The following is a 24,343-nucleotide window of genomic DNA, read 5'->3' as shown; positions in this document are numbered from 1 at the left end:
CCAGATTGGTGCATCGAGGCGGCGACCTCCAGCATCTGGGACGTCGAGTGCGTCTCTATGGGTGGGTCTTAGTTGAGAAACGACGAGAGCACGGCATGGAAGCCTGGCAACTCAGCAGAGACTTTTCTCACAAGACTGTGAGCGCATGCAGACTCTTTCACGGCTGGCACTCTTTGAGAGGGCGACCGCATTCGGGTCAACAGAGCGGGCGACGAGGTTTAACCGACGCAGAAGATGCGAGTGTTTTTTCTCGAAGTTTGTCTCCTATAGGCTGTGTGGATTTTGGTTTTTCGAAGTGGACTTGCGCGGATGGAGAGCTGGAACTTCGACCGGGTGAAGTGGAGCAAGCGACTGTGACGGTCGCGAGTTCCGTTTCCCGAGTTTCCTCGAGCTCCGCACGCAACCGTCTGAGCGGTACGCCTCCGTATCGAAAAAAAAACTTCCGGAAGTAATGATCCGCTTGTTTACGCGACGAGTGTTTCGCCTTCGCTAGTGTGTGTGGCTCTTTGCTGACGGCTGGAAGACATGGTTCCTGGGCGTTTTCTCGAATTATCGCCTCCTGAAGCGTTCGAAGAAAAGGCGCAGGCGCTCGCTCCACGACTGTCGTCTCGTCACTCGTTTGCTGACCTTGCTTCCGTGAAGCTTTTGTTCTCTTTGCGCTGTTGATCTGCGGCAGAGAATCAGTGGTTCCGGGTTCAGTGGCAGAAAACGTGCGGTGCCGTTCCCGGCGGCGGCGTACTCCGCAGAACTGTCCGCCTTCTCACGGCGTTCCTCCAGCAATTCACAGGTTGCACGAGCCGCGAGAGACGACGAACCGAGTTTTTCGACACCTAAAAGGTGCTTCTCCAGAAAATCCCGAAAAAGCGATTCTAAAGGCTCCGTGGAAACCAAGAACACCGTGGGGTCTCGGCTGGTGTGCATACGCGCATTGTTTCCGCCTTTCCCCGTCCATCTTTCGAAATTCTGCGGGAAACCGCGCGGCTTTTCTCTCACCTTTTTCCAAGCCGCTCAGGAGGTCAGGCTTTTCCGCAGAATTCCCCTGCTGTTCACGACCCGGGGGGGCCTCCTGTGCAAAGAGTAGTCTGCAGAGGCGTCGTCCGTTGCTTCCGTTTCGCGGCGGCTTGTCTGATTTTCTGTCTGTGCTGCGTCAGGCTGTTCATGTGGCGCGTTCCACGCATGCAGAGCAGCAGCTCCCAAAGTGTAAATGTGTAGCCAGACAAAGTGAAATGCGGAGAATCATGTTAGTGCTACATCCGACCCGTAGCTGCCTCCAAACGTAGCCAAGGTACCCGATCGAGGATTTGAGAAAGTGGCTGTGCAGCAGCAGGAGCACCGAGATGGAACATTTGTTGACGGTTGGTCCTGCCGAAACGAATCTTGTTAATCTAGACAGGTAGACCCGGGGAAGATATCGTACAGATCAACGTTCCTGTTTCACTGGGTTTGACAGCACGAGCGGTTCTGCCAATTCCGGACTCGCGCCCAGGTCGCTAACAGCCGCCGCCTCGTTGGGGGAGAGTCCTGTCTTCTTCTGGTTTGAGTAAACAAAGAATCGTTTTTCTCTGTCTCTGCTGAGCAGACATTCTTGACTTTAATCTGGTGCGTGTGAACGAGGCAACCTCGTCCCCTTGACTTTGGACCGCATTCTTGGCTCTGCTTGTAGTGTTACCAGTGGAATCGCCCGGAGGTTCGGTGTCTCGTCTGCGCTCGATTCCTGTTTCTGCGGCTGTTCGTTTGGATCCGCGGCGAACCGTTTACACGAGATTTTTGCGTTTGCGTCTTCTCTGCTAGGGGAGTTTCACTCATTTACACTGTCGTGTCTGCGAGAGAGCCGAGCAGAGAGCGAGCCCTCTGATGTACACGGCAGTGAACTCGCAGGTGCCCTCCACCTGCACATACAGCTGTGCAGTTGCGGACTTCTGAAGCTCTCTGGATGCCGGGCCTCGTCGAGCCTTTCGCGTGATCCCTTTGTGTAGGTACACCCGCCAGCTGTGCGTCGCAGCGACGCAAACTGCCGAGGCAGAGAGGTTTGCAGAGAAATCGATTCTGCGTTCCAGTTCCCTGGGGGGCAGACGCAGTCAACGAAAGACAGAAGGAGCTGTGACTTTTGTTTCGCGATGTGATGGGGATAATCTCTCGGCGTTGCATGCCTCTCACGCTGAAAGGCCGGCCGTCTCCTTAGGTGCGTCAAGAACCTTGTCATTTCTGTGGAGAAGGGAGAGGAAATGTCTTCTAGGCGGCATGCATGCACACGACTGTCGCCGCTACTGTTTCGTTTAACAGCGAGAGAAACTGCTTCTTCGTCAAAAGAAGCCGTCAACAGGGCGTCGTCCTCCATGTCAAGAGGCCGCGTTTTTTCAGATGTGGTGTGGCGCCCTCGCCGAGAGAAGCCGCGTTCTTGTCGTTTTTGAACCACAGCCTGCTTTTTCAGAGACTCGTTTCTGGGTACATGAAGGCCAGAGCGCACCGGATTTACACAGGCGAATGGATTTTGGCACAGAAACATGGCGAAGTCACGGGGTAAAGTGCTCCGGCCTGGCGGGAGAGTCCTGAGGAGACAGCTGGGCGCAACGGAGGCGACAAAGAAGAGGGATATGTTTGCGGAGAGAGACTCTTCTCGAGACGCGGGAGAGAATGCGACGGTGCCTCGTGCTCGTTCCTGCGAGGAGGCGAGGCGTCTGCCAGTTGGTCATGTCGGAGGAAAGAAGACCTCATCTTTCCTCCCTCTTCGCTGTTGGATGAGAACCCAGATGCTGAGTCACGGTCGCCTCGGTCCAGGCACCAACAGACGAGTCACGTCGCTCTTGCGGATGTTTTCTCCGGAGGTCGCGTTTCCTCAGTCTCAGCTGCTCTGCTCCTCTGTCTATTCTTCTCTGTCTTCGCTTCTTCGCGTGCGTCACTTCTCGCTGGCCTCTCTCAAAGGTCTTGTCTCGATTGCCGTCCTTCTCCTCTCTTCTCTCTCTGTAGCTCACGTCGTGTTCACTGGCGTTTCCACGAGCTCCTCGTTTCTGGCGCCTGTCTCGTCTTCCCTCTCGACCCTGTCGCTGCCTCCGAACGCGACTGGCGGCTCCTCGTCTGCGGCGGCGGACCCTGCCTGGATTCTTTTTGCGGCTGCGACTCCAGAGGAAGCTCTGCCTGCGTCCACTTCGAAAAAGCAAAGGAAGGGCAACGAGTGGAAAGTCCCCCAGCTCTTCGACTCCGACATGCCGCGGGGGACAAGCAAGAACCTTGCGGACTCTCTCTCGGAGCCCTGGGCCGCCAGGAACGCCCCTGCGGGGTCTCTTGGAGCTTCCGACGAGAAACCCAAGTCCACTGGGTGGGTTGACGGATTTCTCTCCTGGGTCGCGACCTCCACCGGCGTCGTCGGGGAAGAAGACGGTGGATACGGTGAGCCGCAGTCCTTCAGGCAGTCTTCTCGCTATTTGTGTCTGCGCGTCGCGCTGAAGTTCACAGGCGTCGTCCTTTTTTCTTGGATTTCTGCATCGCGGGCGCTTTTTCTCTGAGCCACTGGGTGCACGCGTTTCCCGTCTAGGAGATTCACAAATGTCACGTATCTCACGCTCCACACAGTTCCTGCTCCTCGTCACAGAACGAAATGCCTTTCTCCTCTACCTCCCTCTCTGTCTCTCCTTCTGTCTTTGTCTCTCTGTCTCTCTGCCTCTCTGTGTCCCCGTGCCTCTGGGGCTTTTGGACTGTTGCCGTTTTTACACTTTGTATACATGTCTGTCGAGCCGGTTTTTTGCTTTTTTCTTTCCAGAGTCTGAGACCTTTGTGCTCTCTCTCACACTGTTCTGCAACGCAATGCCCACGGCCTTTCGGCGACTCTACTCTCACTTGCCTGTGGGGATCACCGCGGCGGACGTATTAGACGGCCTCGTGGTCGGGGCGCCGTGGCTAGGCGGTCCAGGCGGCTCGCTGCTTCACCTGAGCCTCTGCGTCTCTGACCATGACTCCTTCCGCCTCACTGCGTACCGCGGCAGCGGTCGGGGCCCCCCGCTCGAAGGCGCAGATCTCTCCAGGCCCCTCTCCGACTTCCGGGTGCCTGCGGACGATCCCTCGTGTCGAGGCACTTCCCCTCCGCGCGAGGTTTTCTCCGCAGAAGCGAAGGTCGCTCAGGACTCCCCTGACAAGCAGGTCCCCTCCCGACCCCGGAGTCGCGAGTTTCAAACGCTGCAGGCAGAGGCCGAAACCACCGAGGGAGGGAGACCCCCCGGAGGCGAGGGGCGGGTCCGAGACTCGAGAAGCGCTTGGCCCAGGCCCACTGAGGGTCTTGTTGGCATTGACATGTTCTCCAACTTCGAAGAATTCACGCAATCCGCCGGCCTGCGGGTGCGGAACACGCGGACCTCGGAAACGGGCGCCTTTCCGGTCGATGACCCGTCGGGATCCGCGCCCAGCCTGGGGGCTGGTAGCCAGGAGGTCCTGGGGGGAGGGAGCGCTGAGGCGCCGGATCCGAGAGGGCGTGCAGGATGTGAGAGCTCGGTGCCGAAAGTGTCTCTGGTTGTGGCCGTCGACGTAGCCCTGAACGAAGAAGACCTCGCGGTGCGGCGACTTGAAAGGCCGCTCGGGCCCACAACGAACCGACGGGGGGTGCCAGATCGTTGGGCTCCAGATCGGTCGCTCCCCGACTCCGACCGCGGTCGCGGCGAGGTGCCGGACACCGGGCCCAGTGCGGGGCCCGAGGGCCCCGTGAAGAGCTCGGGTCTTGTGCTGCGTGTGCCGCCCGGGTCGCGCCCGAGCACTCGCAGACACGACGAGTTGCACGGCAAGTCTGCGCAGCTGGCGAGACGCGTGGCGGAACAGTGGCGCAGAAGCATGCTGGAGAGAGTTCGGAAACGAACCGAGGAGATCGCGCCCCTGGCCACAGAGAGTCTCGAGAAAGGCGCGGTGGACTTGCAGTCGACCAGCGTCGAGCATGCCGCAGACGTGGACGCAAACCGCAAGCTCAGGGCCTCCGTCGCGGACCCAGAAACGCAAACAGAGGTCGAGGTGGATGCAGGAACAGCAGAGAGAAACGGGGAGGAAAGCCAGGCCAAAAACGAGACGAAACGCTTCGGGTTCTTCAGGTGGCTCTTCGGCAACGACGGCGAGTCACACGAGGTGAACGGGCACCCGGAAGAACGCGAGATCGCCGACGACGAGGCACACGACATCTGAGGTTGCCATCCTGGTACACACTGGACATGCGATGCACACGCTCCACAGAGCACCTGTTTCCACGTTGTGAACGCGTCGAGATCTTCAAGCTCTGTGCTGACCAGGTCCCAGCTCCACTGTGTTGGCAGAGGGAACGCGCGGCCAAGAGGTTTTTTTTTCGAATTCGAGGGGCGAGGTGTTTGACGGCGAAGAGACAGGAGCCCAGAGACGAGGTGGCGCAGCTTGTGGGGATGTATGAGGCCGCGTGGATGAAGGCGGTTTCAGCGAAGGCCGAGGATACAGCCAGCGGGCAGAAAAGTGCAAGTATATATTTACTGGAGCGGAGAAAACGGAGGTCGCTCTGAGGCGTACAAGGCTGGTTCGAGGGCAGAGCCCAAAAGGGAAGGAGAGAGATGTTGTCGAGCGTGTAAAACCATGATGAAGTTGACCCGCGAGGACTGACCGAAGGCCAGTCAATCGTGCGAGTGTGAGATTTTCCGTAGCGTCGTCAGCTTTCGAGGACTGTGTTGAACGAGAAAGCAAGCAGGCGTGCATGCAAGAAGGTCTGTAAAGAGTTTTGGTTTTGTAGACGAACATACAGTGGAAGGTGGGTGCCTCGCTAGTCGATGAAGGCTCCCGCCGTCTTCTAGGCAGAGACACAAGGGGTGCTGGCTTCACCGATTCACGAACTTTTCCATTGTTGACCTGCATGCGTTTCTTCTGGTTACGCGAGGTGCCACACGCAAAACAGTCGCCTTCTCCGGAGAAAGGACAGACGGCGACATGCAGAGTTTCCGATTTTCTGGAAGTGAGCGAAAAGTGCAGGGGCTCTCAAGAACGGAGGAAAGACACAAGATTACGCATGAGAGAAGGGGAAATATTCGAGCTGACACAAAGAGCACAGAATCGAAGACCGCGCGTAAGAGTCGGTTTTGCCTTTTTTGTCACTCGAAAGATGCGTTTGAATTTCCTCTAGAACTGTGCAGCCCGCAGGCACCGGTCGCACCTCAGTAGATGTCTCCTCTGTTCTCTTCAGCTGCGATGTCGAGAATCCACGCGGACAAGACTGTTTGCTGTCGAGAAAAATCGGGGACAACAGAGGACTGGACACACAGGGGCCGACGCACAGTTTTTGGTTGCTTTGCTTCCACTCTGGTTCGTAGCTGTCACTCCACTGTCGAGCGTAGATGATCTCCAACGGTGACATTTCAATGGACGCCGATACAGCACCCCCATCAGTTTAATTCTACGCGTAGGACATAAATTGCTGTCACCACTCGCCTCAACCGCGAAGGAACCTCTAAGGACCATCAGGACTGTGTGACTCGTGATGGCCTCGATACTCTCTGTACAGACAGATCTCAAAATTCCGGGAGTCCTTGCCAAGCGCAAGAAGTGGACCGTGACCCTTGTACTCAGTGGTCACAGTGTGAAAGTAGAAATAGAAATTTATATTTGGAGACATATGAAATTCAACGACACTTCCTATATAGTTTCTCGCGTCCACCTCAAAAAGCAAAGACGCATTGGACATGATGCGGATCTGCGATGCAACGAACTCTGGGATCGCCTTCAGTGCCAAGAAGGAAAATGCCACAACGCTCGCATATACCTCGAGAGTGTACTAGCATTCGCTTGGATATCTGAATGCGTCAAGTCGTGGTTCGCCGTTATTTCCCTATACAGTGACCCAGGGAAGACAAGAGTCTTCGTGCTTCCACGGCATCGCGCGAAGGCTCATGGCATCTACACCAAGACTTGTCTTCTCTATCCTTGCATGCATGTACACATAATATTGTGTACCAATATATACATATATATATATATATATATATGACGTTTATCTGCATATAGAGATAGACGGATGCAAGTAGGCATATGTACCTATGTATACATGTGTACATGTACGTATATGCTTGTATCTGTCTATGTGAAGCATGGGCGCTGACGTTGTCTGTGCACATTTTCTGTGAGCGATGGTGTTGCAAAAACACAGTTGGTCGACTTCTGAAAGAGCACCCGGTCTGCGTTTCCGTCGAGATCTGAAAAAAGGGACTCTGTCGGATACGGAGAGAAAAAAGATCGCTGAACGGCTCTGTGTCGTGCTTCTGCGAAAGTCGCAGACCTGCTCTTCAATGAGAGCCGCTGGCGTTCCTACTCGGTGCGCGTCGGAGCAGGCGAATGTAGTCGAGAAAGCCAAGGCCCAGAGACAACGAAACGCCGGAGCCTCGCATGTAAAGAACAGAAGAAGGGGGAGAGAGGCAACCGAGAAGGAGAGAGATCTCAAACAGAAAGGATGAGCAAAGATCAGGAATCGCCACGAATCAGCAAAACGCAAAGAAGAGACGCAAGAGGCACAGAGGGGGCAAACAAGTGAAGAGGGCACTTGTGTGAGTTTTTTGGAAGCACATGGCAGAAACTGTCAAAGAACAAATCGCTTTATCTGGGGAGGGCGACAGTGTCCTTGTCACGCATCAGGAGTCTAAGAGGCAACCGCGAAGAGAGCAAGAAAGAGACAGGCAAGAGCGACAAAACACTTGGGCAGGAACAGCAGAACGCAAATTTCATCTTTGCCTTTGTTCCGCCTTCCGTCATGACCCCCTGTTTCGTCTGTAACAAACTGGGGCGCCCACTGTCACTGCCTTTCTGCCTTTCCTCGACTTCAGAGATTAGGTCTTCCTGCAAGACCCTCCTTGAGATATCTTTCCTCTTCTTCGTCTTCTCGGTCAACCGCGCCTGTGAACGTTTGTCTCTCCAAAGCGTGAACACTGGCATCGAGCTCTGCAAAGAGTGCTGCCGTTTCTGGATCTGCGTCTTTCAAGACTTCGTTCCTTCTCGATTGCTCTTCGTGCTGCACAAAGAAAGGATGGCACAGTGCCTCTTCCACTGTCGGTCTCCCCGATGGATCGTACCAGAGGAGTCGCGCCAACAAATCCTGAAAGAAGGACACAGACAAGCGAAAAACACACTGGCAGTCAGTCGCTGTTTTGTCACCGAGGAGACTGGCTTATATACTGAGGCGCCAAAACGCTTCTGTAAAAAAAGACGCCACTTCGTCAGATCCCACAATGACTACGCCCTTTTGCCTTTTAAAGACGAGGAACCAAAGGCGCTACAGCATTCCGTCTGCATCACGTCTGGACGTCTACCTGATGCCGAAAGACGTATTCGTATTCGATTCGCTCATACAGATATAGATAGAATTGTAAATGCATGAATTGCTCTACTCTCACCTGTGCATGCCCTTGCATTCTTCTCCATGGAATCCAAGCATATATATATATATATATATATTATATATATATATATACAATTATGATTGCGTCCAGAAGCACATACCCACGCACAGGCGGATGTACAAACTGGTAGTTCGGTCGATAGATTTTTGACAGGGCCAGGGACTCGTACGTAGAGACCGATGGACAGATGCGTGCAGACAAAGATAGACATAGACATAGACAGAGACACAGAGAGAAAGGCAGAGGCAGACAGGGACAGGTGTCGAGAGAGATAGAGATGGACTGAGGTAGACATACGTAGACACAGACAGATCGAGATAGGTACAGATAGACAGAAACAAGGAGCGATGGGTGGAGACGGACAGATGCAGATGGGTAGACATAGACTTCTGCAAAGCAATCGACAGATACAAATGGCTATCCAGCGTCTTTGAGTGGACGTACGAGGCACGCGTCAGAAGGCTCATTTTCATCTCCACTGTGCGGGGACAGCTGCTTGTCTCTGTCGTCGCTGAGACTGAAAGTCTCTCGGGGTTTCCTTCTTTTCTGCCGACTCGCTTCACTCGGTGTGGCGCGCCCTGGGAACTCTGGACCGCGGTAAGCGTCACGAATGAGCGCAACTGAGCAAGTGAGGCAGAACAGGAAGTCGCGAGATTAAACAGAAGGAACCCGAGGGCGCTCAAGGGAACGAAAGGATGTAAAGAAGCACGAAAGTCCGGAGGCGAGACAGCGGAGTCCTCCTCTCGACACTCTCGCGCATGTCGAGGGGCTCATGAGAGCAAGACGCTGTACCGTCCACATACACTTTGTATTATGTCGGTAAGAGGAGATGACTGTGTTCAAGTCCATTTACCTAAATATGTAGATCCAGTCACATTTGAATACCTGAACATGACTCCAGTTTCGAGAGACAAACCGTCCAGTTCTCCATGGTTGCTGTGCAGCGCCACCCCACGAAACGAGACGCGCCTTTCACAGCGGCGCCGATCGATGCGACAGTCCATAAACCACACGAAAAAAAGTCAAGTCGTCAACGACTTGCAGAAATGCACATACATATATATGCATATATACGTATATATATATATATATATATATATATATATATATGGGCAATGCGTGACGCAAAAGGTGCACTCGTGCATGCGTCTGTGAATATACGGAAGTCCGTATTGACTGATGAGCTCTCAGATCGCATCCTCTATCTCGTCCTCTCTTTTAGAGTCGCGCTTGCGTTCGAGATAATCGAATGAAGAGACACACATGCTGGCACTCCATAATATTCAGCCATTCTTCAATGTATGCGCTGAACAGCTATATATATATATATATATATATATATTGGTATGGACAAGGCGAGGAAGCCTCGAAAGAGAAATCTGTCTCCTTACGTGTGGGGTCTGTTGTATTTTGAGCGGGCGAGGGGCCGAACGGGCGCCTGCAAAAACAGATTCAAGAGACGCTTCAGCGCATGCAATGAAGCTGATAACGAAGTCCCGGTTTTGACCCTCCCAGATGAGACGTAGTTCCTTTTTCTCTTGAACTCGCCACCCACTACGCCGTTTACAACACAGCGAGAGACAGAGACGGCGAGCAAGCAGGAAATTCAGCACTGCCGTATTTCTCCTTCAGCAGAGCGCCGCTCCTGTAGTCCTCCGCTAGGGGTGACCCATCCAGCCAGCCTCGCGTATAGTGGATAGACAGCATCTGGAGACAAGCTGTACAGGCGGCACGATATGCGACTCGTTGGACTCCTCCCTGATGCTGGGCAAAGTACTGCATGTTCTCTCTTGAATCATCATTCTGTCCGAACCATTATCACCAGTGCAGATACATGTTCAAAACAATTCCGTCCAGACTAAAGCTTCGCCGGAGACTACCGCAGTGAATTTCACGACATTTGTACAGCTTGAATTGAAATGTTGATTTTCCATATATACGCTGGGGATACCACTATGGTTAACGCATTTTTAATACGATGGTCATGAAAAGCAGCTGGAGCGTCGATCCGGTGAGCAAAGACCTCTCTCCGGCACACGTCGGTCACTGTCTATCTATGTGAACGATATAAAACATTGCGTTCGAAGCAGTGATGAGAAACGCCTTACTTGTTGAAAAGCATTTCGTACAGGATGCACCCGACGGCCCAGATGTCGATCTAAAGAAGACAAAAGAGGCGAAGAGATTAAGGAAAACGGCGTTGAGGAAGGCGAAAGCAACAGCGAGCCGTAGGTCGAGGCAGCGACAGAGAGAAGAGAAAGGTGAAGACAGGATTCCGCGAGCGTTGCGTCGTTTTGCGACAACAGACGTTCCACTTTGCAGCAAAGAAGCGACCAGGCTAGCCGAAGCATTTCCCCTAGAAAGCATGCGTGAGCACTCCCAAAAGCGACGATTGAGTCCTGAAAGAAGCTCGTCTTTAACGAACCCCCCAGTCTCTCCCCCCGGCTCCCCTCGTCCGTGCGTTCCCCTGTGCGGACCTTATCATTGAGCGGCACTGATCGAATAACCGGCAGTGCGCGGAAGAAGGCTTCCAGGTCTTTGTCTGCGAGCGCGAGGAGGTTCTGTTTCTCTTCTCTGTCCTCTTCGCCGCCCCTCCTCAGCTTGGCCTCGTGTCTCCGAGAAGCCTCCCTCGGCTCTCGAGGGGAAGTGGAGGGAGCCGCTCTCGGTTCGCCTGGCGGCGCCGGGTTCCGCGAGAGTGCCCGCTTCCTGGGAGAGAGGTTTCGACCGTCCTCGGAAGTGCATGCGCGTTTCACCTGTCTCTGCCGCTGGAAAATGAGACACTCCGGCGGTTGGTACCAGAGCGTTCCGCCGCCCTCCCAGAGAAGCGCCTGCCCGTTCGCTCCCTCGGCGAGGTGCGTCCCTTGTTCTCGCGGGATGACGCGCGAAAGCCCAAAGTCCGCCAGCTTGCACTTCCCTCGCTGAAGCAGAACGTTTCCTGGCTTGATGTCCTGGGAACAGCGCAACCGAGAGCGAGAAAAAAGGCACACGGAGAGACAGACGTAGACGACCTAGACGACGTGGACGGCGGACGGGCAGCCAGGACTACGCGGCAAACGGGGGGACGCGGTGGAAGGGAATGCGAGGGAAAAACGGAGACGGTTTTTCTGAGTCGAACATGTGAGCCTTGCTTGTTTTTGAAGCGAAGCGGGGATTGTCAAGGAAACGAGTGAGTTTGACTGTCAAAAATCAATCCGAAAAGAAAGCCACTACAGGGACGAAGGCGACAACGGAGATGGGCAATTGAGGAGCCATACACACAGACTGATGGTGGAAGGAGAAAGTGGAAGAGAGAAGAGGAGCCAGGATTCAGAGGGGGAGACTGTGTGGCGAAGGAACAAAGGACGGACGGCGAAAGATGCACAGAAATAGACAACTGGAGCAGGTGAAAGAAAAACACGAGGCAGCCGACGAAAGACCAGCAAACGAAAATCGATTCGCGAAAAATCTCCAACCACAGCGCGAATCGCCTGAATCAACACATACACGACTGAACTGTGGGGTTCACAACGTCGATACGAGACACAAAACAGATGCGCAGAAACAGGACGAAAGACAGAAGAACCGAACCACGCTTCACGAATCCATGTCCAGTCAATCAAAAACACAAACTCTCTGTCAGTTACATTTATAAATATATATATATATATAAATGTGTATGAATTCGAAAGCGATGAAGAAATCTGTGTGATGTCTCAATGTACACTCACGGGTACAGCCCATGCACAGAACCACGTTCTTGTGTCAAAACCAGCAACAGTTGAAACTTACGAGATGGTGAATCACTCCGACAGGCTGCCTTTTCAGGTACAGAAGCGCTCTGCGAAAACGCATGGACACAACGCATCATATTCTCGCAACCTCTCTGTGTCTCTCTTTTCGTCCTTTTTTCTCAGTGAAGACGCGAACCCAAATAACATCTCCTTAGTCCTAGAAACATGTTGTCACGAACTCACAGCTCCATACATATATATATATATATATATATATATACATATATATATATATATACATATATATATATTTGATATCTGTTTATACAAACACGCGTACACATATATGCATACTTGTGTGGGTACGTGCATATTCGTGTAGGTGTAGGTTAATATTTCTGTTCGACAAAAACGTCTTTGCTTTGAGGTCGCCGCAGAACTCAGTGAGCAGACGCACACCTGGGGAAATCGGGGGGGTACGCACAGATAAAAACATCGAGGGAGTGCAGACGTCTAGCTGCTGTTTGTCTCCTCTGTCTGTGTGTCTCCTTTTCCTGTCTCCATTCTCGCAATTTTGCGCGCATGTTCTAGGTGTTTGGACGGACGAAGGTGGACGCGGCGACGCAAGATTCCCACTCACCTGCTGCCTTACCTATCTCCACCTATGTCTTCTGTTCGTGAACTTATTATCCAGAACACTGGCCAATGTACACGCAGGTACAAATGTATGTACATATATATATATATATATAGATAGATTGACAGAGATAGATACACAGAGATAGATACACAGAGATAGATAGAGACAGATAGATAGAGATATCGACTGACAGGTAGAGATCGGCAGACACAGGTATACATGGAAAGACTCTGGGAGAGGTAGAGACGAAGATGCATGTTGATAACTGTACCTGGATACAGAAAGGTAAAAAGCGACAGATATAGATATAGATGGGCAGCCACAGCTTTTTGAGGAGATACAGACAATGGAAATACACAGAGAGATGGATACGTCGAAGGTTGGACATACGGATGCGGCTACGCATATTCGGTTATAGATACGAATGCGCAGGCATGTAAATAGGCTTTGGAGACTCATCATTCAGCTCACTCCAGAATCTGGCGCGTCCACTCAGCCGCCAAAGACTCCCGGAGGGGCCCAGAGAGTTTCAGGAAATGGTCCACGTCGCCTCCTGATTAAACAAAAAACAAATGTGCCGCGCCACTGCCTAACGCACCTCGAGGTGTCTCACCCCATCAAATTCTGTGTCTTTTGATTAGAGACTCGAAGTATAGGTTCTGCATTCAGAAGTCCTCTCTGAGTCTCTCCCCTCGTTACGGCGCTTCCACGAACGCAATTTGCAGGGCGGCGACGAAAAACACAGAAGCCAGACAGGGACGAGAACGACACCCGACAAGAAGAGAGCAGCCAGACTTGGCTGGAAGTGTATCTGTTTCGAACGTTTTTAGAATTTTGGAGTCGTTGCCATCCGTTTCCTCGAAGAAGGTGTAAAATTAATTTGAAACGCGTCGCCTAGCAACGGGCAGAGAAAAGGGAACGAGACGCGAGGAGAAGGTCCAAACGCCAGCACACTTGCGCCAGATGCTTCTGAAGTCGTACGTGGAACCTGGCAGATTCCTAACATCGCTTGGTTCGTCGAACGTCAAGCGCATGTAGTCAGCATGCACTGTTGCGCAGACACACTTCAGGCAATGCTCGACTGTCAGAGAGCAATCCTGGATTGAGCCAAATGACGAAACTGCGAACAAGCCACACAAGCGTCGGGGTTCCGCAGCCGCAGGAGAGGCACAGAAGTGGAGCGCTCGAAATCCGTCGGACTCCCAAAGACATCGCATTGAATTGGGAAGGAGCCTTCACTGCCTGCACGGTCGAGAGGCGAAAGCGAAGTCCTCTCGGCTGCTGTTCCTGGACGTCCGTTTTTCGTACCTTCACAGAACTCGAGAATGCTCGCCAGTACATCGTTCCCCATCTCGAAACATGCCTTCATTTCGACGATCTGAAACAGCAACAGGAGGCGCCACCGACAAACGCCGAAGCGGCAAACGATGGCTCCATGCGGCGCCCGCGACAGTGCGAGAGAGTCGAAATCAGGCCGCGGAGAAGGATCCTCATGCCAGCCATGCCCCAGGAGGCCCATATGACACAGAGAGACGGAAGCAGAGAAGAAGGACAAAGAGGAGGGAATCCGAGGAAACTGCTCGGGCAGGGATTCGCGCAAAACAGATCATGAACGTGTATGGACTCCTCTGGAGAGTCGAATGGAGGCCAGCCAACTGCAACAAAGAACGAGGCGGCTGCAAGGAGAGAAGATGCTGCAGGGAGCAACAGCCTCTCTCCCGTAGCCGTATGTCCTCTGATCACCACACGACTCGAGGGGGGTATAGAAGAATAAACGAAGTTTAGGTATTCACCTACCGCTCGGCGTACCGTGAGAAAGAGGCGAACGCTCCCGTCGGCCGCCGGAAACAAGCACTCAGGCAAGAGACAAAAGAAAGCTCCTCGTGGAACGGGCATTGGAGAACACCTTACATGGGGATGAGGAAGAATGTCTTTATGGATTTCGATCTCATTCTGGACGCGCTTCACAATGTGCCACCGCGCGCTCTCCTTCTCGACCGACGACAAGACATGCAGCTTGGCGGCGAGGACATCGCATGTTAGAGGATCGAATACCTGGAAAAGACACCCCAACAGCGGACGCCCGTCTGCTCCGTACATGGGGAGAGAGACTCACGATCTCCTTCCAGCTGCACCTTGACCTTCCCCCTGCTGTCTAGTCTCAAGGACTTGGGACGACGCGCGCAGCTGCACCCCAGTGGGTTTCCACCTGCGCGCGTGGGGTCTGCACTTCAGCTGCGGCGAAGAGAAGCACTCATGTCCAAAAACTGGAGAACTGCCTTCAAACAGATCTCCCTAGAGGAGACAGGAAGCGCGACAGAGAGACAAACAAGAGACGGAAACAAGAAACGAGAAACAGAGGATCTGCGTGGACTGTCTTTGTCAAAGTCGTTGCTTTTCCCACAGAGGAGCGAAAAGCCATACAAGGGCTGCGAAGAGAAAACGGAAAAGACAGGAAGGCAAAGGTGCAGATGCAGCTTGAGAGGAGAGATCGAAAGCAACCACAATGGTGAAGAAAGGAGATACTGAATACAGAAACACAAATACAAGAGACAGGGTAGACGAAGACGGAGACGTAGAGAACAAACAGCCAGAGAGAGCCAGACAACTGAACATACACAAGTCGACATAAGTGTATATATATATGTAGATGTAGATATATGGGCATGCTTTTTGATTTAATTTTACCTCCCAAACTTCTGCGAAGCCTCCTTTGCCGAGGAGATTCAGAAGTCGATAGCCTCGCTTGAGCTGGTGAAAATTGCTAAATTGAGAATTTGCCTGAAGGCAAGAAATCAAAAAAAGACGTTTGGCGCCCGATGAACGCGAAAGGAAAGACTCAGCAAACAGAAGAACAAACTCGGCTGGAGACACGCGACTAAGTGAGATCTAGATCGCAAGAGCGGAGAGACAAGCAAGTACACACAAGACAGCAGGAGAGAGGAAATGCATGCAAGCCAAAGAGCAGAAAACAGGCCCGAGAGAGAAAAATACAAAAACGTTACGTACGCAAGGCGCAAACAGGAAAGCAGATGTCCTCGAGTCTTACACACACGAGTACATGCAAGGTCGGAAGAAGAGAGTAACTTCTCGGATACTCGAGGAGAGACATGGAGGAGAAAAGGAGACAAGACGAGAAGTGAAATTGAAAGCGCAAAGTAGAACGGTCGAACGGGGAAAAGCGCAGTCGCACCTGAGCAAGGAAAAGTTTGGTTTGTTTCATCAAGCGGTAGCGACTCGCATCCAGTTGTTTCTTCATGTTGTGAAGTTCCGCATTTTCCTGAAAAAAAAGCAAAAAACGCTCTTCTCTCTTCCATGTCTGTCGCTTCCTCCCCGGCCTCCAGCGCCTTTGCCGCAAGCCCCAACGGACGCCACAAACCAAATCATCAACGTGGCGACTTTTTCGGTGGATCTCTCTTCGCCCCTGTGGACGTTCTCAGTCGAGTGCTCAGTCCGTTTCCTTCCTCCGCCTTTCCTTCGCTTTCTCTTTCTCTGTGATCTTCTCGATTCTGTTCTCCCCCCTCTCTTTTCAGGTCTCTCGATTGCACCGACATCTGCAAGAGGGCCTGTTCGGGCGCCTCGGAGCATCTGGCAGTGGCGCTCGGCGTTGCCTGGCGACGGAGTCACCAATTTGTGGCGCCTCGCGGTGTTCCTGCGTCTCGCACAGCGGGCTGCACTCGCGTCGTGTGACGCCCGAGACGCCTGCGTCCCCTCCCTACCTCAAGAATTTGGCTCCTGAAGACACGCAGGCGGTCGGGCAGAGAGCCGCGACCCTTGGCCGCGCCGCCGCCTGCGCATGAGGCGAAGCAGCGGTGCAGCAAGCGAAAGAAATTCGACTGCACAAGACAGAGAAGAGGAGACAAAGCAGTACGGGTCTCCGAGCGAAGAAGCAGCAGATGGAGACGACGAGGAAAACAGTGGAGACATGGGAGAAACAGAAAGACAGGGAGAGAAAGAAGAAGACAGGCCGAGAAAGGAGCTCGAGAAGAGGAGAAAAGAGAGTGAGAGGAGAGAATGAGAAAAGAGCCGAGAACCTCGGTGCGGTCGAAGTCGACGCGTCAGCAAAGAAACGCAATAAAGCGAATCCCCGGCGCTCTCTTCACTCCGAACATGGCAACCAGAAGGGACAAGAAATCCGACCTAACACGAGAGCAGAAGGCGCAACTTCAAGAAAAAAAGAGACGCCGTCTGAGGCCCCAGAACAGAACATGTACCTCGACATGCAGACATTCGATGAAGAGGCTGCCGTCTCTGTAGGAATCTTGGCTCGGCGGGCGCACCCTGCGGAGGAACGATACCAAGAGGCGCAACAAAGGCGAACGAACTCTTCGAACGCGTGTAAAGACGGTCGACCTCTCTCCTCTTCCAGCGCGTCCTGTCGGACCGGAGTCCCGCGACTCCGTCGTTCCTCGAGCGAGCTCGCGGTGAACGAGCGACCTGCCTTTTCTACGGAGCCTCGGACTGAGAAACTGTATACTGAGTGCTTCACGCGTACAATCCACCCTCACTCACGCAAATGCCTCAGGCAAAGCTTGAACGCGTACACATGCAGTGGACTACTCAACTCGCTTGATTTTTGCGTTGAACTGATGTGGGCTGTAGATCCTCTGTCTCAATCGATCTAGCGTCGTTTGGGTGACGTCGCATAAAACACTGCATGTGACATGGGAGCTCCCTAGTGACGTCGCTGAACTCTTGAAAAAACCTCAGCCAGTGCTGCCCGAGCTAGACACACTTCTCAGCGAGGCCTGGACTAGCGATCTACGCGTCTTGCAGTCTCTCCATTGCAGTGCTGCAGAGCGAACTTCTCTTTTAGCTCTCTCTATTTTTCTTCGACCTCGTTCCTTCCCCAAAAACCGACATAGAGCACTGCGCGTGCCGCCCTGCGTCTCTGGCTCCCCTCAGTCTCTTATCACAGCGTACTCTCATTGCTGTCTCCTCACTGTCTCTTTGTCTCTTTACTCTCGGTTCGATCTCTCCGAACTATCCCTCGCCTGTCCCTTCTGTCTCCTAACAATGCCCCCTTTTTTTCCCCTTTTTCTCACGGTCGGTCGGGCCTGGTCTCATCGAGCCAGAGAAGCTGCGCAGGGACAGGCTCTCCCATGACGGACTCCCATTTCTTCAGAAGGGCTGCGTATTTCCCAAAGTGTTCGACTTGCACGGCGTCTTCCAGGTATTCTTCGCCTCTTGTCTCTTCGGGTGCTCGGGGGCCTTCTTGCCCCTCTTGGGCGGCAGAGGCGGAGCCTGAGGAGGAGACCGGAGACTCAGAGCGCGCGAGTTGGTTGTTCGACGCGTCCGTGGTCCTGCTGGGGCCTCCACCGTTCGTCAGAGACTCGTCGCTCTCCTCTTTTCTCTCTCGGCACTTGTCTCCACTTTCACTGCCTTCTCCTCGGGTATCATTCACGTCTCCCAAGGCGCTGGCCTCTCTGTCTCGTAACGGCGGGAGGTCGCGCGACAGGGCGTCTGGTTTCTCGGCTTTCTCGCCTTCGCGGCGCTGTCCGCCTTCTTTGTCGGATAGCTCACACCCGCGACGCCTGTCCGGCTCGTTATATTCTTCGTGTTTCACTTGCAAAACTTCTCGTTTTCCCTGTTCTCCGCTTGCTGTGAAGTCTGGGGACGCGTGCAGTTCCGGTGCGTCTCCATTCGCGGGTCGAGGCCCAAGCGGCTTGGTCTCGGTCACCGCTTCTCTCTCCTTGTCTCGCCCTTTTCGTTTCGACAGCGGCCTCGCGACATCCCTTCCCAGGAGGTGGGTTTCTTCGCCAGACTCCACTCCTGCGCCGCGTTCGTCTCCTTCGACCTCCCTGCTCGCGCTGCCACCGTCTTCCGTCTTCACCTCCGGCGCTCTTTCGCTGCTCGGCTGCGAGCGCGCGACGGCGAGGGGACGCGCCGAGAGAGCGAGAGCAGATGAAGAAGCGAAGGACGAAGCAAACGACGAGGGCAGAGAAGGTGCCGGGAGAAGCGTCTTGCCCCAGGTCGAACGCGACCCGTTCTCGCTGGCCCCCAAGGGACAGGAGCTGCTGCTGTGGCTGTGCCGGTTATCTTCGTCAGTCATCAACATCAGCATCATATGCGGATCGTCTTCTTCGTCAGACGCTTCTTTCTTACCAAGCCTGTCGGGAGCGCGTTCCGGCACGTCTCGCGAGTCGCTCCCCACAAAACGACCTTCTCCTTCCGCTTCGACTTCTTCTTCTGTCTCTTCTCTTTCGTGCGTCCCCTTGGTCAGAACGCCACCGTCTCCGCTTTTTGCGCGCCCGTGCTCGTCGTTCGTCTCTGCTCGGCTACGGGGCCCACCAACGCCTGCCGCGGCTTCTCTCGCGGTCTCGTCCTGAACCGCCGGCACTTCGCGAACGTGTCTCCTCGCCTTTCGTGGGCCACCTCTGTTGTTGTCTCCTCCCCGGGCGGCGCAAAGTCCTTCTTCTCCCGCGCCTCCTCCTGCGTCTCTGCTCCTGGGCGACGCGCTCCTGGCCGCTTCGCTGGGGGCCTCCAGCGTCTCCTTCGATCCCCTCCGCAAGGCCCCCCGCCTGCAAACTCCGCTCGCGCTCTGCTCCCTTTGCCTCTTTCCTCGCAAGGCGAAAGCTGGAGAAACCTGTTCCTCGCTGCTCCCTGCCTCCTCCGCGTCTCGCTGTCCCTTTCTTCTTCTCAACGCCACAGAAGAGGGGAAAGAGAAAGGCGAAAGCGAAGAGGGAGAAGAAGCACGAAGGCCGTTCGCGGGTCTTCCGACGTCAGACCGCCCGTTGCTTTCCTCGCTCCTCTCTCGGCCTCGCTCTTCCTCCCTCGCACCTCGACCGTGAATCTCCTCGTCTCCGCCGCGCCCGTCCTCTCCTTCTTCGTCGCCTCCGTCTTCTTCGTCTTCATCCCCTTTTCCCTGCTCTCTCGCGGTCTCCTCTCCCCGTGGGGAGTGGCGCAGTGCAGCGGAGGCGAGGTACGGCGCTGTGCCTCTCGGCCTCTTTCCCTGGGATTTTTCCTTTTGGTGCTGAGTCGCGAAAGAAGCGCGAGAAGACGGAGAGACGCCGCCAGCGAAAGGCGAGGAACTGCTGGAGACGTCCGACTCTGCGTCTCCGCCTTGAGACTGAGAGTCGTCTAAGCTCGCTAGCAGTGTCCGAAGCAGCATCTCGGTACCTTCTCGCTTCCTCTTCTTCACTGCACCTCCTCCTCCGACCTCCGCGAAACCCCCACGGCGTATGCATGCAGAAGGTGAAGCGGAAGCCGACGAGGGAGACAAAGCGGAAGAGGAAGACGAAGCAGAGCGAAGAGAGTGAAGTGCACGTTCGATGCCGCGGCGCAGGTGTGCCTGGCGGCGTCGCAGGCGAATCTCTCGCTCTCTGCAGAGACATGGTAAATTCATTTTTTGCGGAAAACAAGACGTGGACAAGCGGTGAAGCACAAACTGCGCGACAGCACGAGGGGGAGGCGCCTCACTGTCTTGGGATGCTGAATGTGAAGTCCGCCTCTTTCAGCTGTCGTCGTTCTTCAGATACAAACGCTGGACACCACTAGACGGACTGCACTTGACACGAGGGTCACGAAAAGCCGACGAGAACCGGGAGGGCCGAAACAAAAAACATCTTCAATGTGTGAACCTGGAGTCCAACTCGTATGATATACTCCTCCCCAGAAAAGTGTAGTTCATGTACGGCCAGGGCAAACGAAGTGACGACAAGGAGACCTTCCTCGTCGATCGGAAACCGAACTACGTTGTACCCACTGTAGACAGTTCACCCTCATAGTTCTCTGTGTCTCTCCGCCTCAAACAGGTTTACCTGTAAGCCTCCAACTGATCGAGGAGGGCATCTTCTTCATCTTGCTTCTCGCGCTTCGCTCCCTTCTCTCCACGTTCTTCTCCGTCTCCTTCCCTCGCTTCCTCGCTATCTTGTTCTCTGTCTCTGTCTCGCTTTTTCGCGCAGGCGGTCTCGACCACGCGTCTCGCCTTGTCTCTGCCTCGCTCTTGCCCTGAACGCGGCTTCGCGTCTGAGTCTTGACAAGGCAAAGGCTCTTTGTGGGCGCCAGGAGAGCCTGCTCTCTCTTCGCCAGGCTGTGGTCCCAGAGTGCCCTGGAGCTGGACCACCCGCGGCGAGCCAGGCGCCGCGCGCGCCCGCTGCAGCAGCGCATTCTGGTGCTGGAGCTGGGCGAGGAAGGCGCGACGGAGGCGCTGGTTCTCGATTTGCCAGTCCGCAAACACATCTCGGCGTCCTGCAGAAACCCACAAGATCAAAAAGGACAAGGCCGAAGCGACATAGTGATGCGCAGCGAGAAAGAGAGCGCAGCGAGAAAGAGAGCGCAGCGAGAAAAGGAGCGCGCATGAACGGGGCCAGAGACGACCCATAGGCGGTGCTTGTGGGAGAGAAGAAGCGGGAAGCATCAAAAAGAAGAAAGAAACTCTGCGAGGGGAAGGCCGAGAGCAGGAGGTGACTGGGAAGCTGGTTACAGCGCGGCGGCGAAGAGAGAGACGAAGGCGTGAAGGCGCGCACATGACCGCAGACGAAAAGGGTAGATCACTCACCGTAGAGTTTGTTGGCCTCCTCCAAAGAAAAAGACTGGAAAAGCCTTTCGTATTCCTTCGCCTCAGCCAACGCTCGCCACAGTAACTTGGGCAGTCGGTACGTACACCCCTGAGTCTCCGCCAAGGCAACCTGCGAGAAGCCGCAATCCTCCATGCCGCACATGTTCCCGCGCTCATTGAGAAACGTCGTAAATGCAAAGCGGTATATACACCTACATAGCGATGCATATGCATACACATATATATGCTTATTCATCTATATACATATATGTATACACATATGTATACATTTATATATGTATATATGTATATATATATATATATGTACGACTATAGGTATCCACCAATAGAGACCCGGATGTCAGTGTACATGTTTGCAAGGGGACAGTCCACGTCCTTCTGTACGTATGCAGGAGCATGCAGACAGAAAAACCGAAACTTCGACACATCGACGAAACGCCTGCACTGACGGACGCGCGTGGACCAGACAACGTCGACGCTGAACATATGCATAGATGTTGAAGAAATAGGTGGGCGTACTGCCAAGCGTTATCCTCGGATATGTTTAACCGGTGCATGTACACATGGAAAGCGTAGATGTGTGCATAAGATATATTTGAATACAGCAAAGGATTTGAAATGTAATTTGGAGAAAAAGCATCTGGAAACCTTTTGTTTTCGGTACCTGTTGCTGGTGGAGAGATTCGTCGAGTTCTGCCTGGACTTTGCGGAGAAGCTCTCGGTGTTCCTTTGCGCGAGCGCCCCAATTCCAAGCTTCAAGTCTCAAATACAAGTCTGCTTTCTGTTTCTTTTCTCTTTCTCTGCGATCCCTCTCTTCTTCTTCTCCCTCTTCTTCTTCTCCCTCCTCTTCTCCTCTCCATGCTTGGTCTTCTCCCTCTTCTTGTCGGCCTTGTGTCTCCGCCTTGCCGTTGGTGTTGGGGTGTCGCGCGAGCGCAGTTTCACTTTTGCTTCCGTCTCTGTCCTCTTCGGGCGCCTCTTTGGAAGGCGCTTCTTGCTCTTCGACGTTTTGTCTGTTCAAGAGAAACGCGTATTTCATCGCCACTCTCTTCCTCGACTCTCGCACCAGTCTCTCCACTCTCGCCTCCTCGTCCTCATCCCGTGCGTCTGCGTCTCGCGCTGTCTCTCCTCTTCTGGCCCTCCTTCTTGCGGAGAGAGGAGGCTGCTGGGTCGCTCTTTCTCCCGCAGCAGAGTTTTCGCTTGGAGCTCTTGCGTCCGGACATGACCCCACAGGGCAAGCGAGTGCGACACAGCGAGCCTCTGGAAGCGAAGAGGAGAGAAGTGAAGACACATTGAAAGCCTCTCGAAGAACACAGAGATTAAGACGCCACTGGTGAGAGAACAGAAGCTGCCGCGCCGTCGGGGCAGGAGCCGTCGCAGGCGCGGCCGCTGAAGAGGACGACGAGCGACGAAAGACGAAGGAAGAAGCAGAGACACACGGAGAAGAAAGCGTCGACGACGGTCGCGAAGAAGGTGGAGACTGAGAGGAACTCGTATCTCCGGAACCGAGCACCGGACGCCGAGTCGGACTGCCGCGTCCGCGTTTCTCGCTTCCACCTTCCCTCAAAGGAAAGCTATACAACGAAGAAGACGAAGACGACGAGGAAGAGGAAGACGAGGAGGAAGAAGAGGGAGAGGAGGAAGAAGAGGGAGAGGAGGAGGAAGAGGAAGAAGAGGAAGTAGAGGGAGAGGAAGAAGAAGGTGCATCGGTTGCAGAGGGGTCGCGAGGAGAATGAGAGGCGTCTCCTCCATATGCGGACTGAGGCCGGTGGTAGAGAACCCAAACAGCTTGACCAGGAGCTGCGACAGGGATGTCTGTCGAGGCCTTCCACGGGCACAGAGAAGAAGACGCAGAAGCAGACTGCAGCGGAGAGAGAGCAGGAACCGAAGAATTTTTGGAGAGACGCCCGGATTCCGCTGGAGAGAGGCGCGCTGAAGAGGAGACGAAGGCGGGAGGGAAGACTGGATACGGCGACCGAGGAGGAGGGGCAGGGAAGGAAGCAGCTGGAACGAGTGTTTGACCTGAGCGCAGAGCGGAGCGGTCGACGCACACAGTCAAAAGGATTTGCGGATCAGGGAGTTGAAGGCGCAAACATGCACTTGGTTCTTCTTCGAGGTCTGAACGCGAAACGCGTCCACCGCTCGCTCGACAGAAAAAGCGTCGCCCACAAAGCAGAATGCAGGTGCGCGCCGAGGGAATCGGCATCGCTTTTGCGCCTGCGTAGACACGCGTCATTCAAAAGGCGCAGAGTCAGGAAAATGCCCGAAGGCAGCGCAACCTGGACTGCAAGTGTCAATGGAGATGTGAAGTGTCTGTACAGCGCCTGCGGAGAGAGGGTGGAGAAGCGGGGGAGGATCCAGACAGAAGGAGAAGACAGACGGCGACTCCTCTGCCTGTGCTTGGGTGAAAGAGGTCGTGAGAGCTCGCCAGATGCATCCTTCTATCCGTACACCGTAGAGAGGGTTGGAGTCATTGCACAGGGACGCTGTGTAAGATCTCCTGAGAAACAGTTGCAGGCTTTTCCCTACAACACTTGGTCGAAGAGATGCCGAAACAATTCTGGTGGGCAATGAAGACACTTACCTGTGTGGGGGTTGATCAGAACGAGGAGGGGCTGGAGGGCGTCGCTGCTCCCTTCGTCCTCCATGGTGTTATTTGCGTCTCCTTGTGCCAGCCAAGGCGAGAGTTCCACGACCTGAAAAGGTACTGGTCACCAGTTCAAGAGCAAATAATGTGTGTTCACGGAAGAAATGGGCAGAGATAAACGCAACGCGGGTGGAAAAAGGGAGGAGGGCGGAGAAGACGGTGTGCGACAGACCGCGCGACAGACGGTGAAGAACGGCGCGAAATACGCGTGGAGAGGTGACGCAGGAGACAAGAAGGACACAGGGAAACTGAGAGAGGGAAAGGACAGAATAATCGAGACGAAAAAAGTGACAGAGAAGCAAAGAGAGACAAAAAGAGAGACAGTTTGTCCTGTGAGAAAAGACGGAGCAAGCTGCCATCCAGTTGCATGCGCAGCGATAATGGAGACACAAGGATGGCAGACTCGATGAGCGAGTCTACGGTGCTTCTCTGACCATGTAGAAGTGAAAACCG

At 54.1% G+C, this 24,343-nt stretch overlaps 2 protein-coding genes across 2 annotated transcripts; one reads left to right on the top strand and one right to left on the bottom strand.

Moving 5' to 3' along the window:
* The first annotated feature begins 236 nt into the window (after nucleotides 1-236).
* On the top strand, nucleotides 237-7,503 carry TGME49_234980 (hypothetical protein). Its single transcript, XM_002368872.2, has 2 exons — nucleotides 237-3,387; nucleotides 3,758-7,503. Exons 1-2 carry the CDS (start codon nucleotides 2,505-2,507, stop codon nucleotides 5,155-5,157), a joined length of 2,283 nt encoding a protein of 760 aa, XP_002368913.1. The 5' UTR covers nucleotides 237-2,504; the 3' UTR covers nucleotides 5,158-7,503.
* On the bottom strand, nucleotides 6,981-24,166 carry TGME49_234970 (Tyrosine kinase-like (TKL) protein). Its single transcript, XM_018780410.1, has 18 exons — nucleotides 23,828-24,166; nucleotides 21,911-23,265; nucleotides 21,226-21,355; nucleotides 20,486-20,915; nucleotides 17,771-20,047; nucleotides 16,940-17,006; nucleotides 16,445-16,561; nucleotides 15,919-16,005; nucleotides 15,414-15,506; nucleotides 14,637-14,780; nucleotides 14,034-14,103; nucleotides 13,197-13,278; nucleotides 12,144-12,192; nucleotides 10,853-11,323; nucleotides 10,484-10,533; nucleotides 9,767-9,813; nucleotides 8,820-8,995; nucleotides 6,981-8,071 (listed from the first exon to the last, which is right to left on the bottom strand). The coding sequence occupies exons 1-18, from the start codon at nucleotides 23,889-23,891 to the stop codon at nucleotides 7,799-7,801; spliced, it is 5,982 nt and encodes a 1,993-aa protein (XP_018635845.1). The 5' UTR covers nucleotides 23,892-24,166; the 3' UTR covers nucleotides 6,981-7,798.
* Nucleotides 24,167-24,343: the final 177 nt, after the last annotated feature.

Source organism: Toxoplasma gondii, chromosome X (genome assembly GCF_000006565.2).
Source record: "Toxoplasma gondii ME49 chromosome X, whole genome shotgun sequence".
Lineage (NCBI taxonomy): Eukaryota > Apicomplexa > Conoidasida > Eucoccidiorida > Sarcocystidae > Toxoplasma > Toxoplasma gondii.
The sequence above is the reverse complement of the archived record's forward strand: the minus strand, read 5'-3'. Positions and strand labels throughout refer to the sequence as shown.

Excerpts from the sequence above, each read along its gene's own strand:
- TGME49_234980 (XM_002368872.2), top strand. The coding sequence starts at position 2,505 with ATGGCGAAGTCACGGGGTAAAGTGCTCCGGCCTGGCGGGAGAGTCCTG. Across the intron at positions 3,388-3,757 it reads GGAAGAAGACGGTGGATACG|AGTCTGAGACCTTTGTGCTC; the intron begins GTGAGCCGCAGT and ends TTTTCTTTCCAG.
- TGME49_234970 (XM_018780410.1), bottom strand. The coding sequence starts at position 23,891 with ATGGAGGACGAAGGGAGCAGCGACGCCCTCCAGCCCCTCCTCGTTCTG. Across the intron at positions 16,006-16,444 it reads TCAGGAGCCAAATTCTTGAG|GAAAATGCGGAACTTCACAA; the intron begins GTAGGGAGGGGA and ends CTTTTTTTTCAG. Across the intron at positions 8,072-8,819 it reads AGCCTTCTGACGCGTGCCTC|GATTTGTTGGCGCGACTCCT; the intron begins GTACGTCCACTC and ends TCCTTCTTTCAG.